The following is a 21,428-nucleotide window of genomic DNA, read 5'->3' on the forward strand; positions in this document are numbered from 1 at the left end:
TACAAATATCAAATCATTATGCTGCACATCTAAAATTAATATAATGTTGCATGTCAATTATATATACCTTAATAAAAGAGACAATGGAGAAACAAAAGTTTTTAAAAATCCTACAGTTAATACCTCAAAGAGGTACGAAAAAACATTCTAATCATTTAATAGTTACATGATGCTAGAGGCGCCTGGGTGGCTCAGTCAGTTAGGTGGCTCACTTTGGCTCAGGTCATGATCTCAAGGTCTGTGAGTTCAAGTTGCACATCGGGCTCTGTGCTGACATCTCAGAGCCTGGAGCCTGCTTCAGATTCTGTGTCTTCCTCTCTCTCTGGCCCTTCCCTGCTTGCGCTCTGTCTCTCTCTCTCTCTCTCTCAAAAATAAATAAACATTAGGGAAAAAAATTTTTTAATAGTTACATGATGCTGGGTTTTTTTTTGTTTGTTTTTTTGTTTTTGTTTTGTTTTAAGAAAAGAGAACACTCCAGAAGAAGGAGAAGGAGAAAAAGAAACTTTTTGGCATTTTTTCAAAGATGAAAGAGTGGAAAGTAAAGTCAAGGAGGTTTCCTGCCTTCTTCCCTACTCCCCCACCCCCAAAACAAGAAAGACATGTTGAAGAAAAATAGACTAGAAAAAGATGGTAGTGGAGAAAATCAATCCATGAGACCCAACATCAAATTAGTAGAAGTTTCAGAGAAAAGAAAGAAAATGGATGAGAGCGTATTATCAAATGAATAATAGAAAAAAAAAAATACCAGGACACTCATTTCTAGAGGAAAGAGCCCATTGTGCTCAGCGTAATTGATGAAAAAGACTCTCGCACCGCTGTGACACTTCAGCACACCAGAGGTAAAGAGAAGATCCTAAAAGTTACCAGAGAGAAAAATCCAGTAACATACAAAGGACTGGGGATCAGAATGGTACTGGGCTTTCCAACAGTAACACGAGAAATTAGAGGACAATGGAACAATGGCTTCAAAATGATGAGGGAAAAAGATTTTGTATTCACCTAAATTATCAACAAAGTATGCGGAAGCTACTGGACGATAGGTTCCATCAAACAAGAAGTAAACCGAGAAACCAAGAAGGACACACAAGATAAAAACAAACAGGAATTGGGGCGCCTGGGTGGCGCAGTCGGTTGGGCGTCCGACTTCAGCCAGGTCACGATCTTGCGGTCTGTGAGTTCGAGCCCCGCGTCAGGCTCTGGGCTGATGGCTCAGAGCCTGGAGCCTGTTTCCGATTCTGTGTCTCCCTCTCTCTCTGCCCCTCCCCCGTTCATGCTCTGTCTCTCTCTCTCTCTGTCCCCAAAATAAATAAATGTTGAAAAAAAAAAATTTAAAAAAAAAAAAAAAAAAAAACAAACAGGAATCTAGCATAGAACTATGAAGGGAATTCCTAGGAAGAGTGGGAAGTCCCGGGAAGGCAGCAGTGCAACAGGCCAGCACGGAGCAGGAGGACAGAGGTCTCTTGGACAAATGCTTCTGGGGAAAAGAAGAAAAATGCAAATGAAAGATTTTCCATTACACTGCTAAGAAAAATTAAAGAAGACCTATGTAAAGGGAGACATATACCATGTTCTTTGATCGGAAGACTCAATACTATCAAGATGTAAATTCTCTGCTAATTGGAATAAAAAGAACATAGAGTCTAGAATTAGACCCACCCAAATGTGATCACTTGACGTTCTCTATGCAATTCGATATGGAAAGGAAGATATTTTCAATAAAAGGTGCTGAAGCAACTGAATAATCACGAGGAAAAAAAAGAACCTGGACTCCCTCACACCATACATCAAAATTTATTCAAGATTAATAGATTGGGGCGCCTGGCTGGCTCAGTTGGTAGAGCATGCAACTCTTGATCTCAAGGTCATGAGTTTGAGCCCCATGTTGGGTGTAGAATTTACTTAACAACAACAACAAAAGATAAGTAATAGATCTAAATGTGAAAGCTAAAACTATAAAGATTTTAGAAGAAAACAAACTAGAATATCTTCACAACTTTGGGATAGGTGAAGATCTCTTGGAAGGACACATAAGTCATGATCTATTTAAAAAGTTTAAAATTGGGGTGCTGGGGTGGCTCAGGCAGGTAAGCATCAACTTCAGCTCAGGTCATGATCTCACGGCCCGGGGGTTGGAGCCCCAGGTTGGGCTCTATGCTGACAGCATATGGAGCCTGCTTTGGATTCTGTGTCTCCCTCTCTCTGCCCCTCCCCCGCTTGTTCCCTCTCTGTCTCTGTCTCTGTCTCTCTCTCTCTCTTTCAAAAATAAATAAACATTAAAAAAAATTAAGTTTAAAATTGATAAACCTTATCAAAGTTAAGAGCATCCGTTCATCAAAAGAATATTAAGAAAGTGAAAAAGCAAGCCACATACCAGAATTAAATATTCTCTGCACATATATCTAACAAAGAACTCATATCCAAAATATATTAAGAAATCCTAGTAATTGATAATAAGAAGAGGCACTTCATAAAAGAAGATGTACAAATAACCAATTAGCATGCGAAAAGATTTTCAACATCATAAGTCATCAGGAAAGTGCAAGTTAAAACTACAATATGATACCAGTTACACCCCCATGAGAATGGCTAAAATTTCAAAGACTGACCATACTAAATATTGGGAAGGATGTCAAGCAACCAGAACTCTCAGACATTAGTGGTAGGAGTATAAAATGTCCCAACCTCTTTGGAAAACTGTTTGATGTTTTCTTTCAAAGTTAAGCATAATCCTATCTCAGAATCTAGAGAAATCACTTCTAGGTATACATCCAAGAGAAATGAGGGCATACATCCAAAAAAGACTTAGATGAGAATATTCATACCAGTTTTATTTATAATGGTCCTACACCGGTAACAGTCCAAATGTCCATCAACAGGAAAATAGATAGGCAAATTGTGGTAAATACATTCCATGTGATTGAACTACTGAATGAAAGACACATAGTGTATTGAGAGAAAGGAGTCTGACTCAAAAGAGTATACATTGTATTATTCCCTCCACATGAAGTTCCAGAACAGACAAAACTAATTTATGGTGACTGAAGTCAGAAGAGTGGTTCTTCAGGTGCATGAGAGAGCTCCCTGAGGTAACAGAAATATTATATATCTTGATCCAGAGAATGATCACAAGGGGATATACATACATACATACATAAAAAGTCAATAAGCTTAAACTTAGGTTTTGTGAATTTTGCTTTATGTAAATCCACCCTCAGTAAAGTACTGATAAAAAAAATAGCAGCATAAACTGGTTTCAAAACACAGAAGCAAGTACCAGAAGAAACTGTGAAAACAATTTAAAGGGGTTGCTGCTTTCTTCATAATAAACCTTTCGGTACTCTTTATTTTTTCATGTGTTTGATAATAAAAATTAATTTTTGAAAATTACCTTCCACAAAATAGCCAGAGGGAAATGCCATTATGTGCCATATAATAGGTGTTCAGTAGCAACTAGTGATAGAAAGGAGAGGAAGGAAGGAAACGAGGGAGGGCGGGAAGACAGACCTTGATGCCGTATCTGGTATTTTGGTGGCAGACTTCCGATCCAAGATGCACATATGGAAGGTTTTGCATCACTGACAAAAGAGTTCACAAAATTCTGCCCTCTTCTCCACCACCTTTATGCCTTTTTTCTCCCAAAGCACTGCATTTCTAGATGTCATCGATCCCCAGAATCAAGGTGGTGGTCCCAAGCCTGCCATGTGACCTCGGGTGAGTCCCTTCCCCTCTACAGGCTTTAGTGTTCGTCTGAAAAGAAAACTGGAGACCAGGTGGTCTCGTATCTCCACTGAATCTAAATTGCAAGAATTGTAGCCTGTAGGCTTCCCGTTCTTCAAACTTTCGGCCTGCATTCCCCTCTAGGGCTTACCAGCTAAAGAGGTTTCGCATAAAACATTTTCCAGAGAACTGTGCCTGGGCTGACCAGCGTCCTTGAGTTTATCTGGGTGGTCTTTCGTGACATATTCCTCTCCCCATTCTTTACCATCCTTGGGCTGCCTCCACACACCAGATGAGAGATGGCCCTTGGGCTGGATATCAGCCGAAAGGCAAGGCTTAAGGTTTTCTTCCGCTTCAGGAGTTGTTGGGTTCATTCCTGAAAAATAGCACCCGCCATCAATATCTGAGTTAAAAAAAAAAAATTGTTGTTAACGGTTAAATAGTATGCCCCTGTTTGGGTATACCTACCCCCTCCACTTGAGGATTAAATACACCAACTAAGGATTAAAGTTTCCACAGTTACAAAGGATCACTTCTGTTTCTGGCCTATACATCCTTATTCTTTGTATGTAGTTTCTACTAACTAAGGCACTTTAAAAAATAAATTTATAGGGGTGCCTGGGTGGCTCAGTCAGTTAAGCACTGACTTTGGCTCAGCTCATGATGTCACAGTTCACGGGTTTGAGCCCTGCATCAGGCTCTGTGCTGAGAGTTCAGAGCCTGAAGCCTGCTTCGGATTTTGTGTTTCCCTTGCTGTCTGCCCCTCCCCCACTCAGGCTCTGCTCTCTCTCAGATAGAGAGAATAAATAAACATTAAAAAAAATTAAAACATTTATATAATAATATATTAATTTGTAATAGTATACGTTGACTCCCTGTATCTCCTTCCTTTTAGGTGAGCACACCAGAGAAAAAAATACAGAAGAAAGATGCCAAACACAATGTTTTTTTGTGGAATTTGTCTTCCTTGGTCCTGATAATGGTAAGGTGCAAAAAGGAAGGAGGAATGGAGGGAGGGAAGATGAAATAATTTATAAAATACTGGTGAATTGTCTATTAAGTAAATAACTTTTAAATTAAATAAACTATAAAATGTGTCCACAGAAAACTTAGGTCATGCTACGTACATCTGTAGGTTTCCCCTGAATGTTATTTCATTGATAATTGAAATGAGCCAGAAAGAACCAAGGATTCTGGCTTTGTCTTAAACATCCTGACCCGTTCTCGCTCCTTGGGTTTAACTGAGTCACTGACCTACTCCACCATTCATCTTAGATTCTTAGTAACCATAGTGCTTTCTCTTTGCCTGAGTTCTTTCATGCCTGCTTTGGGACTGAGGGAGTAGAAACAGGAAAGGTAAAAGCAGGGAAAGGGTATACTTGCTAGAAGAGAAGAGAACTAGAAACAGAGCCACTTACCAGGACCCATCATCCCCTTCACATTACTGTCTCCTACATGCATGGATCGGGACTCTTGAGCTGCAGAGGAAGGAAAGCTTTCAATCAGTACTCGTTCCACTAACATGGGCTGGGACCTTCTATGAGCCAGACATTGGGGACAGACTCAAAGTTTACAGTCTACTGAGAGAGACAGAGCAGTAAAAAAAATAATAAAATCTCAATATAGTGGCAAGCACTATTTTCCCATCTGTAAAAAGATATATTAAGTGGCATTTACCTCATAGACTACCGTAAGAATTAAATCAGTTATTATGTGTAACCTATACACAGTAAGAGCTAAATTATTATTTAACTGTGATGGAGAGGATGGTGATGATGGGAAGAGCGGGAACAACGCTGCTCATATGTAAGTCAGACCCTGTCACTCCTCTGCTTAGCCCTCCAATGGCTTCCCATAAGCCAGAGGCTGTATAATGACCATTAGGCTCTAAAATATCTGCTCCCATCCCTGCCTGGTGTTTCCTTCTTTTTTTAAAACCCCATCTCCCCTTGTATCCCTTGTTCACTCTGCCTTAGCCCCACTGCTCCTGTTCTTCCTTGAAATCTTGGCTGTGTTCCCACCGGGACCTGTTCCCTTTCTTCCCTGTGGTATGCAGCAGCTCACTTCCTCACTTCCTTCAGGTCTTTACCGGGCACCCTCTCTAAAATTACACCTGTGTTTATTTTCCCCCTTATCACTGACAAACTACATATTTTATGCATCTTGTTCATTGTCTGCTTCCTTCAGAACAAAGGCTCCAGGAGGGCAGGAGTGTTTGTTGTTTTGTTCACTACTATCTCCCACCATCTAAGTCAGTGTCTGGGATGATGGATGGATAGGAGGAAAGACGAATGGGTAATGGAAGAGTCAACACCTTGACTGCAATCTCCTAAGAGAGTCATAGCAGCAGCTACGAATCAACTATGTTATATAAGCTACCTCTGTTACAACAGTGGGGGAAGGAGGGTTACCATCACGCAGCTAAATGAACTCCATCGAGCACTTCGCAAGTTATCATTTTAAACCTTTTGTCTTGTGAACATGTTCAACTTCCCCACACTTGGCATCGATCTGCCCTCTACTTTCCAAGGCTGTCCTGTATTCTTTCCTAATAAGATCATCCTTTTACATCATGTTCTTCATGACATGGAGCAAAGAAAATAGAACCCCTTGTGACGAACCCCCTCATTCCCCAGATGGATCAGGGAGTTTTGCCAAGCTGCACCTACTGGTCTCAAAAGTAACTACTCAAAGAGGTAAAAAAACAAAAACAAAAACAAAAACAAAACAAAAAAAACTTACAGAAATAAAAGCAAATCCATACTTAGAAGTTATACTGAGTAAAATCCATCTGATTTAGGGGCGCCTGGGTGGCTCAGTTGGTTAAGCCCTGGACTTCGGCTCAGGTCATAATCTCATGGTTTGTGGGTTCGAGCCCTGCATTGGGCTCTGTGCAGACAGCTGAGAGCCTGGAGCCTGCTTCAGAATCTGTGTCTCTCTCTCTCTCTCTGCCCCTCCCCTGCTCACGCTTTGTCTCTCTCTGTCTCTCAAAAAAAATAAATAAATAAATGTTTAAAAAAAATTTTTTAAAAGCCATCTGATTTAGATTGATTAATGAAAGAAAGAGAGAGCGCTTGTGAGTGAGGGGTAGAGAGAGAGGGAGAGAGAGAGAATCCCATGAGGTGCAGAAAGAGGGGGAGAGAGTGCAGAGCCCAGAGCAGGGCTTGTGCTCACTCAATGCGGAGCTCAAACCCCCAAACCCTGAGATCATGACCTGAGGCTAAGTTGGTTGCTTAACTGACTGAGCCACCCAGGCATCCCCTGATTTAGATTTTTAAATTTAATTATGCAGAACATATTTACTGTCTATGAATATATTGTTCCTTCAGCCATAAGGGTAGGAACCACCAGCACTGCCACTGAGGAGCTTACAATTGGTTCAGAAGCCCTTGAGACTCTTGGAGATTTTCTAGATGTGACAAAAAAAAAAAAACAAAACAAAACAAAACAAAAACGAGAGATCAAGAGAGAGAGAGAGACAGAGAGAGAGACAGACGGGACAATTCCTCTAAACAATGTTAATGTCTGCATTCACTCTCCTGTGTAGAAGTGCTTTGCTGGACATTGCTGAGTATACAGAAGTGTAGCAAATGTGGAACTGGACATGGTTACAGATAGATGGAACTGGATGGAAAGCCAGTTTCTTTAGGACTGCCCAGTAACAGTTTTCTAGCATCTGTTCTATCATCCCTCAGATCAGAGATGTGCTAGTGACTGTCAGCCAATGGACAGCACCAGCTCTGGCTATCCAGCGCCCCCCAAAAAGAAAATCTTTCAGTATATGTGCTGCCGAAGCGAGCACAAAAGAAAATCTTTCAAATTGGGCAGATCTCCTGGTCTCTTAGGATGCTCTGGATTCTTCTAAATTCCAGTTATTGGAGGAAAAATTTTGAGCAATACATCATTTTCCTGCAATAAGGATGGAGGACAGGGGCACTGGGTGGCTCAGTCGGTTGAATATCCAACTCTTGGCTTCGACTCAGGCTCATGATCTCACGGCTCATGGGTTCAAGCCCCGTGTTGGACTCTGCACTGACAGTGCGGAGCCTGCTTGAGATTCTATCTCCCTCTTTCTGCCCCTCACCACCCCCCCCCCAAAATAAATACATAAGCATTAAATAAGATAAGGATGGAAGACATAAACCCATGCTCACTATTACTTAAGCTCTAGGAATCCGGGGGAAAGGTTGGCTTTTTCAATATGATTTGCAAAATGTACCTTTTTCATAGGCCTGAGAAGGCAAAAGGTTTGTAAAGTCTTCACTTGGAAGAACAGGTTCAGGGATATTGATTGAACGGAAAGGACTTCCTTGTGCTTGAGCAGGCCCCGCCTGTGAGCCATGTTCTTCTTTTTGAGTTTTCCTGGGGAAGGGAAACAAAGGGTGTTAATACCTGAGGGGTTCAGAAGAGAATCAGTTCAGAATAATCCAAGAAAAATTCTAAATTATTAGGTTGAACCATATAAAATTGCTGTTTTTGTAAATTAAAAACATATATTAGCAATTTTTAGGGTTCAACTTACTTCATCGCCAAAGCTGGGGAAAGATTTCAAATATGTATAAATCACATCCTAACCGTACCACCTATATTTTTATTTTTCTGTTACTGGCTTCCTTGTCATCAGGATCTTGAGAGTTTGCCATGGCGACAGTCTGCTTGGGATGATGTACATTCTCTTAACAAAACAACACAAAAGGTCCCGGGAAGCAGCAGATCTTCAACGAAAAACAATAAGCCAGTCTCCAGGGTCACACAGTTATTATTGGCATATTTCTATTTAAAACGTGATAAGTTAAAAACATGACAATGATTACCGCATATGTTTAATGGTGAGGCTTAATTGATTCAAACTGGTTGAGCTATTAACATACATTAATTTTCAATGGTAGAAGTAAACTAGTAGCATTAGAGAAATTTTAGAAAATGAATAAAAAAAGAAAATCACTGGTGACCCCAGTATCTTAACACACCAATCATTATTTTAAAATTCATCTTTGTTATTTTACATTTTCACAGTTTAAATAAATTCTACATACCATCTTCTGTCATTTTCATTCCACTTCCTATTATATTGAGTCCATGTAATCATCACCATCCATCTTTAGTATCAACCAACTTCTTCTTTTTTAAAAATTTTTTTATGTTTATTTATTTTTGAGAGAGAACATGTGCAGGGGAGGGGCAGAGAAAGAGAGAGGGAGACACAGAATCCAAAGCAGGCTCCAGGCTCTGAGCTGTCAGCACAGACCCTGATGTGGGGCTCGAACCCATGAACTGCAAGATCATGACCTGAGCTGAAGTCGGACATTTAACTGACTGAGCCACCTAGGCACCCTAATATCAATCAACTTCTATGATTCTATAACCTCCATCACAGGCTGACCCACAGATTCCACCAGTATATAGACAGTTAGCTGTATACTGATAGCAGGGAAGGTGTTCTGGATGCCACTGGATAAGCCATTGCTTATGGCTTTGCCTTTCACCAATTTTTTGTAAGACACTCACTTGGCTTTAACTTTCCGAGATTCTCTTCGCTTTTCCTGCTGAAGCTGTTCAATTTTCTGTTGCATTTCTTCCTGTTTGGAAGTGATAGCCTGAATCATTGACATGGCATTGCTCAGCTCTTCCTAAAAAATAGGAATTGATACATATTTAATCTAGTAAAAGAGATAAAAGGATATAACATGGTATATAATACATATTTTAATACATATTTGTTGAATGAATGAATGAGAGATGAGCATCTTACTTCTACTGTGGCCTATAATTTTAACACAGAGATACAAGAAAGAAAAGCATGAAATAGATATTTTTTGCCTGATAATTAATGAATAGACCAGGAGGAAAAATTCTTATATTTGCCTGCTACATGAAAAGGTAGTTTCTACTTCTGTGACTAAGACCAAGAACTTCTGTTTAGCAGGGAAATAGAAGAGGGGCCTACCTTGAAATAGTTTAACGAATTCTTCATCTCAGTAACTTTTTCTTCCATGGAACATCGGCAACTCTTAACCTTCTCTTCCAAAGCATACTCGCCATGTTGAATTCTGGACAGTTCTTGCATTGCTTCTGTGAAGCCAGTTTTCAGTTCAGAGGCCAAGGCCTGCAACTAAATGATAATCGCCAAGAGTAAGTTCAGTTTGCTATTAACTATTATAAATAGTACCGCTGAACCCTTGAATTTTCCTTTTTTTTTTTTTTAAGAAACCAGGATATAGAAAATCTACAGCCTGGTAAACTAAAGTTTTGACAACTTAAGACAAACTTGGCCCCATTCATTTAGTGAAAAGAGGGTCTTTTATATGCAGCACATGCTGAAGCTTGATTATGACAAGCAAGCAAGCAATTAATTAAGTTTACAAGTGTCCCTGCCAGCTACTGTTTCTTCTAACACCTTTGCTTAAAGTGAGGTTTACTTGAAAAGCAACATATGCATGTGAAACAGAATCTTGATCCAGTAACCCTTTCAATTCCATGAAAGAAGGGATAGGTCATATTACCCCTAGTGGTATAAGAAAATGAAGAAATTCAGTCATTTTTTCCCCTTAAACAATTAAAAATAATAAAAAGAGTAATAACTAAGCATATCTGAGAATTTCTTTGCAGGTGAGGAAGTCATATAGATAGGTAGGTAGATAGTTGAATGATGTCATGGAAAAGGAGATAACAGCATTTGCAGTGGTGGGAAACAGATAAAATGGTAGGAGTTCAGCACATTGTTGACAGTGATGTTGAGTTCTCTCCAAGAGTCAAGCCTGGTCGTGTAGGAGTGTGCGCATTGGATTTCTGTTGTCAACTTCCACACCATGACAAAGGTGTCAATTCTGGAGTCTGATAAGGTACAAATCCTAGCTCTCTCCTATATGAAGTAAGACCTCAGGCAAGTTGGTTAACCTCTTCACAGCAGTTTCCTCATACATAAAATAATTACTATAACACCTATTTCACAGGACTGTGTGGAGAATTAATGAATAAATGTAGATAAGCTTTCTGCTACAGTGCATGCTTGTCCATAGAAGGTGTTCAAGAAATTTTAATTCTTCTCCCCCTTGAAGTGGCAAATCAAAAAGTTAAGCACAAACAGAAATGTGGAGAAAATGGAGCACTTCTATAGTTCAGGTTTTTTTATTGAACAAATGAAAAAAGCATTTCAACAGACAGAAAGTTAAGATAATAATAACAATAAGATAAAAACGTTACTTTCTTGAAATTTATGACCTTACACTCTGCTAAGTAGAGGAACTCTTAGCTCCAGATCTCTCTTTAAAACAGAACTTTTCACAAAATTAACAAAACTCCTTCAAATGTGTATTTCTAAACATTTTCAGAATCTGGTTATCCAAATTATTCCAACTTGCAAAAACACCTCCCACTATAAAGTGATTTGGTCTCCTACACCACATTTTAAAAATATAGGGTTTGTGTTTCACTGTGCCTCGCAAAGGTTTCTTTCAAGGGCTGGGAATAGGGAGGAAGTAGAGGAACCAAAGAGATCATTCTGAGGAAAAAAACAGGATCTGCCACATGTTCAGGGCTGGAAGCCGGAGAAACAACATGAGCAATCTGTATTTCACTCCAATCATTTTTAATTTTAATTAATCTTCATGATGGATTTTAGTACACATCCTAATCTAGTCATCAGAATGGATTGAATCACCAGCTCAACTGCTTTTGATCTGGTAATTCTCATTATGTAAATTCATCTTCTGTGAACAAAATTGAAAAAAATCAACAGTATATAATATCAAAGCAAAATTTATGCAAGTTTTAAAGTTGAAGGAAGGAAACCTGACATTCATTCAGGTGCTCTGAAATTCTCTCAGGTTTCCTCTTTGAAAAGAAAGGGAACCACTATCCGACAGAAATAGGTTTCATTATCACTGCTCCCTTAGGTGGATGTGTAGAGTTTTCCCCAGCAGCAAAATGCAGCAGTAGGATCCTCGGGGGAAACTTTTCCTCACCTGTAGAACCCCAGCTCTCAAAAAAAAAAAAAAAAAAAAAAAAAAAATTAAGTTTTCCCTAACAGCCAGGTTGTATGGGGACTTTGGGAATTTTGAAACCATTTTAGCTATGAGCCCATTTCCTTCCCGTATATTACGTTGAGCCCCTTGGGTACCTACCACTGAAGTAACACTACTGCTTTATAAACGGCTTCACAACCACTGATCAGACAGGGAGGAGATGCCAAAAGTGAGCACAATCACACACCTGAGACACATGTCACTTTTAAGATGCGTGGGGCTCAATGTCTTTAGCTGCTATGGACTGGTTTTCCAGTACCAACTGGCCATTCCTTTGTGAATGAAAAATACTCCCAGGACATGGACTTAACATCTTTTCTCTGCTGTCTCTTCAACTCTCTTGTTTGACAGCCCGCAGCCCACCCCAAGGATTAGAAATGGGTGTCTACCTTGTTCTCCAGCGAGTTGAACACGTTCCTCATCTCGTTGATTTTTTCATGAAGCTGCTCTAGAGAGGTTATGATCCCTCCATCCTGCCGCTGGAGACGGGCTCCCACTGGAGGCAGGTTCAGGGAAGACTTGTACTTCGAAGCCTAGGGTACCACAGAGGGCATCTTAGGCTCAAAGAAATAGGGGAGAGGAGTCCGAATTCTTCCTATTTCCTGTTCTTAATTTCTGTTTCTCAATTTTCTTTACTTTCTTGGCTTCTTAACTCTTCTCAAGGTGAATTTTAATCAATGTCTTCCAGTTTTTTTCCACCAAAGATCCCTCAGACTAAATTCTCATACATTATGCAAATTGTTCCCACTTGTTTTTTACACAGACTTGTTCTTCATTCTGTCCCATTATCAAGGTCAAAGACTACTATGGGGCAAATTCGGGGGACTGGGCCTGTGCCTTGAGAACCCTGCTGAGTCATAAATGTCAAGATTTGAAAAAACTCCAGAAGGCAGGCTGAATTCCTTCGACACCTGACTAAAGGCTCTGTGAGAAGCAGCACATGCTGGCAAGGATGCCAACATAATTTCTTTGGTTTCCCCCTAAACCAGGGTTTATAGAGAGCAAATGTGGTCTTTCTGCCAGCTTTCATATTCTTAATTTTAGGCCTCTTTATCAATCCCCATAAATGTAATAATTTAAAACACAAAGTGAGCAGCAAGTTGCCCGAATGGTCAAGAGCAAATTTCCCAAATCTACTCCTCTACAATCCCTAGAGAAGTTGATCCTTAATGTCATTCTACTTCCATTCTTCCATTCTTAATGGAAGCTGATGTGAAGTGTGGCATGCTGGATATTTATCTTATCCATCCCCGAATGCACCACAGGCCTAGTAGAACTAATTTCTCTGGTGTTAGAAGATATTCCCCAATGGCAAAAAGAGACTGAGGCTCGAATAGGACTTACAAATCCTGGAAACTTACAATGACAATTTTAATGATGAAACCTATTGCTGTAGGACTGGTTCCCATGGTTTTTCAGTTAGGGGTCCTTTTGGCACATAATTCATTGGCTTAAATTCTTTTCATTACAGACAAAAAGAAAAAAGAAAAAAAATCTCTTCGAATCTCCTTACTTTAATATAACCACGAATGTTTTGGCACATTTCCTTCTGCTTTGTTCTATGAATGTAAGTGCAGACATTTATATGGTTGAAATCACCCTACAGATATATTTTTATTCTGCCCCTCCTTTTTTTGCCAAACACTCTTATAAGCCTTTTCCTATAGCCTTCAAAATGTTTTCTATTTTTAATGGCCACTCAATATTCCATCCTATGGTTGTGCCAGAGTTTACCCATTCAGTCTTCTTGGAAATCTATAACTTTTAATAACTTTTCAATATTATAGATAGTGCTGGCATATAATGCTTTTTATTTAAAGCTTTGTATGTATTTCAGATTATTGCCTTAGGATAAATTCCTAAATATGAAATTACTGTGAGTTTAAGGATGTTAGGCAGTATTTGACCTAAAGGGCAAAATTAGTGTATTTAGAAAAACATGTCTTGGATAAAATACATAAAACATAAGTAATATAAGTGGAAGAAGCTACAGGATTTACATCCCTACAAGTAAGCCAAAAACACAGTTGGAATTCACATCATCAGGCAAGAGTTGAGCTGATCTAAATGGTGCAGTTACCACATCTGTTGCCTTGACTGGCAGATTCCACCAGCGCTGCTCATGTTAATGGACTGTTATTTTAAAGAATCCTTGTGCAAACGGAAGTAATCAGTCTGAAGCAACACAATCTGACTCTGGAAAAGAGATTGGGTAAACTTTGAGAGGCCTATGTACAGTGGACAAAGGATGAGATTGAAGTGGGATGGATTGGATTCCAATCAAAAGGAATGTGAGCTAAGGACAGTCAGTGTATCCACACAGATTCACCTGTTCTGGTAATACTTCTGGAACGAACTGGGAGATAGTAGTGCTCGTTCTCCTGTCGCCTTCCATGACCTGATTGGGTCAATGTTCCTTACTCACCAAGGAGGTCAAGTCCATCCAAAGAACAGAAAGCCAATTAGAGGTATGAACATTTTAATACTTTCACTGTATTTTAACTAATAATTCTTACGAAAGCTTCCACCAATTTACACACACTCATCAGAACTAAATATTATTTCATTATTTGCTAATTAGATTGTTGTCAGCTTTGAAAACCTCAATCTTCTATTTATTAGCCATCTGTAATTTTACTTTGGTAGACTGTCTGTGTCCTTTGCCCTTAATCTACTGAGATCTCTGAAGTTTCCTTTTTTTACTGACTTGTATCAACTATCTTTATATCATTAAACCCTTATGATATTTTCTTGTAAGAAGTTTTCCCATTTGGTTATTTGCCTCTGAATTTGTTAAAAATATATTTATGTTGGGAAAATTTTTAATTGTGATGTGGGTGAAATCTCTCTGGCCCTTTACTTTGTGATTTCCTCCAGTGCTGTTTTACTTAAAAAGACATTTCACATCCAGATACAAGAAAAATATTCACTAGTTCTAAACTTTTATGGTTTGACTTTTTTTATTTCTAGTCCTTTAATCCATTTTTTAGTTTATTTTGATTGGGGTATGAAGTAAGGATGTCTTCCTTTTCTTTTCCTTTTTTCCCAAAGAAGAACAAGACAATTTTCCCCAAAAGAACCAGACAATTTTCCAAACATCATTTGGCACCAGACTGAATAAGTGCATCAGATCTCTTGGCTCAAAGCAATATATACATCTTGCAGATATTCATTCATTCGTTCAACTAATATTTATTGAACATGCATTATATTCCAGGCACTGTACTTTCTTCTGAGAATACAACAGAGAGCAAAACGTACTAAATCCCTGCCCTTGGAGCTTACATTCTAGAGAAGGAGACACACAATTAAAAAAAAAAAAAAAGAAAAGAAAAGAAAGAAAGAAACAAGTTAATATTTGCTATAATTTCAGGTAGGGATTGGGGTCTATCAAGAAAATAAAATAAAGACATAGAAAATGGCTGAAATATCATATTTTGCTTCAAATGTCATATTTTGCTCTCCCTTTTTGCTGTAAATTGTATTCTATTATAGTTAACCTCTCCCTGCTTCCCTCCTTCCTCTTCCTCTTCTTCTTTACTTCTCTTTCATCTTCTTTTGGTTAAATGTTGCTTGGAGTAAACAGACTGGGATTTAGGAAGCGTTCTTTTAAAACAAGGATGGGGTTATAATCACAGCATCACAGAGGTCATATAGACCAACTTCATTCCACTGCTTCATTTGTTCCACTGTGAACAGATGTACTTGGATTTGTGATACAATAAGAGAATGAGGCCACCCCCCGCTGCTGCTATATTTAGCCAACATTCAGGGAGTGACCTACATAAAACCTATAATAGATTTTAAATCATACCTCAGTTTAAAGACATACTCACACTCATTCAAATGCATACACAGGTCAGATGTGAACAGAGTGGAGGTGGGCAGGGAAGGCATTTGAAGGTCATAGATGAGTGAGGCATCAAATTAGCACTGAGGAAAGACTGACCCCTGCTTCCAGGCCTTTGTTCAAGCTGGCCCCTCTGTTTGAAATACCCTTCCCCATATCCACTTACCAAATGATCAACTTGTCCTTAAATGCCTCATTGAAATCCTTCAGCCAATATTCATTCATCACTCCCCCATATCAATGCCTCTGTGTAATCCTTCCAGTGGCCTGCCTTGTGTGAGCTATTTATTGTATATGTTTTCCAGGTGGTGGACATTTAAAAATCAATTGTGAATGTTTGTTGCATCTGTTTTATTTTTCATTAGGCCAAGCAGTTGATTTTGCACATAGTAACTGCTCAATAAATATGTATTAAATTGAAATGAGGCTGTTTCCTCTACCCCTTTCCATTGCTGGTCTTGGTCTAGGAGCAATATGATTACAGAAATGTTTTCATAATCCTGTGTTGGCTTGCTCTGACTCGGCACACAGCGATGATATCTTACATATTTCTGGGAACTATTGTTATTTTCACTTTACTTATCACTTAAACTCAACAAATCTAAATAACATTTCCCCCCAAAACTCTCCACTCTTCTGGATTCCTGTATCTCTTTTCAGGAGACCACTCTTTATCCTTACCACAGGTTAAAGTCTTATGGCCAACTTGAAATTACCCTTTCTGCCAGCCTCCACCAAGCCTTGTCAATTGTCTCTTCCTTCTCATGCTTTCCAGATAACAGTGCCTTAACTCTAGAGAGGAGCATGGATTTTCCTAGCCCAAGCTGCTTTTATATTACATATTATATCAGAATAAACTTCCATGATTTTTAAGGACAGAATTTTACTTTAAATTTACATTTAGAGATAGAAGCCAAATAAACACTGTTTAGAGAGCCAAAGCAGACCGATGCGACCCTTGTTGCAAATATATTATAAAATGTTTTGAAGAATTTTTATCTTTCTTGTAAATTATTTCCATTGTTTAAAAGGAGCTTAAATTTTTTTCTGTCACCATATTTGAACATTTGCAATGTTAACCCCCTTTCAGTTCTTAATGCTCTCTGCTAAAATAGCAAACTAAGAAAAAACAGACCTTGCTTTCTCCTTCTCTCTTACGGAAATGTTATTGCACAGTTTAATGGCCATAGTGATGGTGGCAACAGGCGAGACAAGCAGAGTTGATTGGGGGGGGGGGGGGGGGGCGGTGGCGGGTAGCACTGTAATTTATAACCTGGATAAGTTGTCCTTCAAAAATCAGTTTGCTCAAAAGTACAATGTGAATGGTGCTCTCTGCCCCGCCTACCTCAGTCTTGTTAAGTTAACAAACACCAATGACAAATGTGGAAGCAATTGTTGAGTGCTGGAAAACTTTATACATAAATGACAGTCATCACTATTACATATAGGAGTGTTCAAAACAATCTAAGTTGTCTTTACCTGGTAAATCTGTGTGGAAGGATTATTCATTGGTATATGTTCATTCTCTCCTGTGGGAAGAAAGAGCTTTGTTCAATGGACATGACTCATTCTGTCCCTATCCCCTTCACACACACGTAGGGAATAAGGGGACTTCTAGGATCTTAAATCTGTGGCTGCATGACAAGAAACCAATGATACAAGAACAAAACATAAGCTGGTGTAGGTGGTTTCTAGATTCACATCCTAATGACCAAACCGTATCTATCTGATATAACTCTTTCTTGTAGTAAAACAACAACACAAAACAAAAATGTCCTACCACAGTGGGCAAGTTTTGCAACGAAACTGAATGATGAATGCTCATTAATCAGCCAGAAGGGAATGCCCATGAAGGTTTCCCTCCTGTCCTTGGGGCTGGTGGAAGTTTACTTGAGAGGGTATTCTACAATTAGGAAGGCTGCCCCAGCACCTGTCTAGTTGTCACTGTGTTGTTCTCAGGAGGCCTGCATACAATGTCCTTGCCAAACTTCTGAGCTCTCCCCTGCTGTCACTGCCCAGATCACCTAAGGCAATCTTACTGTCTTCCTGGGCAAGAGGGTTGGTAGAAGGGAATTGTCAAAGGAAAGATTCTGGGAAGGATGCAGGCAGAAAGAAAATAGTATTGGCAACACTAAAGACTGAGAAACACAGGGCAAATACGAAGGAAATAGCAGGTTGTAAAAACCACTTACAAACTAGGGAGAAAAAAGGTCGGCTTACAGTGTACCTTGCAGAACCACACTGGTTGGCCATGAAGAAGGACAATCCAAGTAAAACATGCAGCTCATTTGCTCATCCATTTAGCTATATCTCCATTGTGTCACTCTGCAGTTTATAGATTAAAGCCATGGTTGGGGCGCCTGAGTGGCTTAGTCGGTTAAGCATCCGACTTCGGCTCAGGTCATGATCTCGCGGTCCGTGAGTTCGAGCCCCGCGTCAGGCTCTGTGCTGCCAGCTCAGAGCCTGAAGCCTGTTTCAGATTCTGTGTCTCCCTCTCTCTCTGACCCTCCCCCGTTCATGCTGTCTCTCCCTGTCTCAAAAATAAATAAATGTTAAAAAAAAATTTTTTTAAGCCATGGTTGCGAATATTTGGTTGTGTGGATGTATATATTGTTCACTTAAGATATGGTGGTACAGAAAACCCTTCCTTAGAGGAGCCAACCTCTAAATAAATATAAATAATAAATAATATATAACCTCAGCCCAGAGCTTACACAGACAGAAGGCTGTTCCTATAAAATCTAGATGGTTTAAGACCACCACAACTCCCCACACAAGTCTGAGTAAAGATTACTTAGCCCGTTTTATACTATGTCCCAACAGCCTGGTACCATGGCAAGAACCAGAACATGGGAACCAAGTCCAGGCTCCCAGATCAAACTTTGACACTTTGTGATTGTAGCCTGACATCTCTATGACTGTTTCCTTATCTGTAAATTGGAGAGAATGACAGAAACTACTTCTGTATGGTTGATTCTATACGGTAAAGATGAAAAGAGAGAGCACTTATGTTTCTAGGCTAACCTAGAAGGTGTTGGGTGTTTATTAGTTGAATCTGTATCTTGGCCTTATTCAGCAGGTTGCTCTGAAGCAAGTCCCAAAGTTATTGCTAAGAAAAATAAGATAACAACTCACACCAAATTATAGATACAGCATTTCCTGCTTTTCCAGCACCAAGTCTGTGCTCTTTGTGTCATTATATAATAAGGAAATGAGACTAGCCAAGGCAACTTATTCTCATGTTTTGATACAATGGCAAAAGAAGACTGAAACCTACATTTCTTAAGTTCTGAGATCTAAAGCAAGACATTGGAAAAAATCTAACCTTGCTTTGTTTTGGTCTTTTCCATGGTGCCTGTTGCTTCTTTCCTCCACCTTACTCTTCAGCATTCCATCTTCATTGTCCCTGGATCAGGCCACCCCTTCTTCTCTGGACCTGCCCATTGAAATCAACAGGAAGGGTTAGCAGGCAGAACTGGTGAAGTAACTGGACTTACTTTATGTGCTAACTTAAAATGATTGGAATGAACACAGCTATTAGAGGCAACTTGAGGTTTATGTAATTTCAGAAGAGTGAAGATACTAAGTTCATAGCTAGTTTAAAAGGTAAAGTTAGGGGCGCCTGGGTGGCGCAGTCAGTTAAGCGTCCGACTTCAGCCAGGTCACGATCTCGCGGTCCGTGAGTTCGAGCCCCGCGTCGGGCTCTGGGCTGATGGCTCAGAGCCTGGAGCCTGTTTCTGATTCTGTGTCTCCCTCTCTCTCTGCCCCTCCCCCGTTCATGCTCTGTCTCTCTCTGTCCCAAAAATAAATAAACGTTGAAAAAAAAATTAAAAATAAATAAAATAAATAAAAGGTAAAGTTAACTGGGGTGCCTGGGTGGCTCAGTCGGTTGAGCGTCTGACTTCAGCTCAGGTCATGATCTCACAGTTCATGAGTTCAAGCCCACATCAGGCTCACTGCTGTCAACACAGAGCCTGCTTCAGATCCTCTGTTCTCCTCTCTCTCCCCTCCCCCACTTGCACTCTCTCAAAAATAAATAAACATAAAAAAAAAAAAGTTAGGGGCACCTAGGTGGCTCAGTCAGATAAGCATCCAACCCTTGATTTATGCTCAGGTCATGATCTCACAGTTTGTGGGTTCAAGACCCATGTCAGGCTCTGTGCTGACATCGTGGAGCCTGCTTGGGATTCTGTCTCCCTCTCTCTGCCCCTCCCCTGCTCACTCTATCTCTCTCAAATAAAAATTTAAAAAATAAAATAAAGTTTAAAAAATTAAAAAATTTTAATGTATAGTTTTTAATATATTCTTTTTTGGATCATATCAATTACTTTAGGCCCATTGATTTTATTAATAGGTTATATAGTTCAGGGAAATCATCTTAAGAAAAAAACAACTTGATGGGGTACCTGGGTGGTTCAGTCAGTTAAGCATCTGACTTCGTCTCAGGTCATGATCTCACAGTTCATGGGTTCTAGCCCCACATCAGGCTCTGTGCTGACAACTCAGAGCCTAGAGCCTGCTTAATATCCTGTGTCTCCTCTCTCTGCCCCTCCCCTGCTCGTGCTCTGCCTCTCTCTCTCTCTCTCTCTCTCAAAAATAAACATTAAAAAAATTTTTTTAAAGAAAAAAAAAACTTGAGCAAGTATGAAGGCCAATACATCACACAGTAAGCTCCTGGATGACCTTGTTCCCACTTTCAGCATCTGGCAGACTACACACTGGAGGTGCTTATCGAATGTGGCCTGGTTGTAGCGACCATTGGACACATAGCTGCGGGTTCAAAATGCGATTAAATGTCAGTGTTGTGGATGTTGGACCTCTTTTTGGCCATCTAGAACTTTAATCCTTTCCAATGATTGATCAACATATAATAATTTATAAATGAGGGATATCAAGAAAATCAAGGCTATATACTTTTGGGATCTTACACCCTTTTCACATGAGCATGAACATTATGTCAGGGTAGAGCATCTTCTCTAGTTATCTGAATGTCTTTTACAGCTGATGTGAGTGTTACTGAGATGAAAACTTTCTTCTCCTTAGCAGCTGTTCCTTTGTTTGACAACTAATGCATTCTTTGATGTATGTAAATTAAATCATGAAATGTTAGAGCCAAAGGCCCTGAGAAAATTATTTCATCCAGCTTCATCATTTATAGGTGAAGCAACTGAGGTCTGGAGAGTGGAAGAGAAATGACCTGCCCAAAGCCACACAGCTTTGAAAATGACTTTTAGAAGTGATTTCTGTTACTGTTTAGAAGGAAAAAAAGCTTGAAATATGTAAAGCCATGTTTTTATGGCTAATTACTTCCTAGGGATTTAGTTATCTAATTTACAAGTCATTGAAAACAAACCAAAAATACCATTCATATATCATAGATATAGTGTAAATTTACACATTTTCAGAGTTAGGACATCATCAAGCTCACATATGTACACATGGTCATGGATTTCAAGACATAACCAAAAGAGTGTGGTTAATATAGGGTAAATAAGAATTTTTATTTTATATATTTAATTACAGAAGTAACAAAACTACATTAGAGAAAATTTGGAAAACACAGAAAAGACAACTCTAATGCCTTCACTTAAGTAGCCATGATGATCATTTAGTTGTATTGCCTGCCCATCTTTCTTTCTCTTGAATTAGTTTTACATGATTGTTCATGGACCTACTTGTATCTACTATTTCACCTGCATTATAGCACGAGCATTTTACTTTCTTTTTAAAAACTGGATCATTGTTGGGCGACCTGGGTGGCTCAGTCAGTTAAGCATCCGACTCGGTTTCGGCTCAGGTCATGATCTCCCCGTTCATGAGTTCAAGCCCCGCGTCGG

At 39.4% G+C, this 21,428-nt stretch overlaps 1 protein-coding gene and 1 long non-coding RNA gene across 18 annotated transcripts in view; one reads left to right on the forward strand and one right to left on the reverse strand.

The window, feature by feature from the left end:
• ARHGEF33 (Rho guanine nucleotide exchange factor 33) overlaps window positions 1-21,428 on the reverse strand; it is a 120,656-nt gene that overhangs the window by 74,892 nt on the left and 24,336 nt on the right. For 14 of the 17 annotated variants that reach the window (XM_045054665.1, XM_045054670.1, XM_045054662.1 and 11 more), the window contains 8 exons: window positions 18,917-19,027; window positions 17,071-17,120; window positions 12,131-12,274; window positions 9,665-9,829; window positions 9,226-9,347; window positions 7,937-8,079; window positions 5,136-5,195; window positions 3,869-4,093 (listed from right to left, as the gene is read on the reverse strand). In XM_045054665.1, the coding sequence (XP_044910600.1) occupies window positions 3,869-4,093; window positions 5,136-5,195; window positions 7,937-8,079; window positions 9,226-9,347; window positions 9,665-9,829; window positions 12,131-12,274; window positions 17,071-17,120; window positions 18,917-18,941 (934 nt within the window). In that variant the 5' untranslated portion in view covers window positions 18,942-19,027. The remainder of the gene's footprint in view (window positions 1-3,868; window positions 4,094-5,135; window positions 5,196-7,936; window positions 8,080-9,225; window positions 9,348-9,664; window positions 9,830-12,130; window positions 12,275-17,070; window positions 17,121-18,916; window positions 19,028-21,428) is intronic. The other 3 variants (XM_023251936.2, XM_045054675.1, XM_023251938.2) reach the window with 1 other exon arrangement.
• Window positions 1-21,428, forward strand: part of LOC111559855 — a 52,123-nt gene that overhangs the window by 7,256 nt on the left and 23,439 nt on the right. Inside the window, exons 4-5 of the long non-coding RNA XR_002741248.2 lie at window positions 3,642-3,711; window positions 4,613-4,699. This is a non-coding gene — a long non-coding RNA (uncharacterized LOC111559855). The remainder of the gene's footprint in view (window positions 1-3,641; window positions 3,712-4,612; window positions 4,700-21,428) is intronic.

This window comes from Felis catus, chromosome A3 (genome assembly GCF_018350175.1).
Source record: "Felis catus isolate Fca126 chromosome A3, F.catus_Fca126_mat1.0, whole genome shotgun sequence".
NCBI lineage: Eukaryota > Metazoa > Chordata > Mammalia > Carnivora > Felidae > Felis > Felis catus.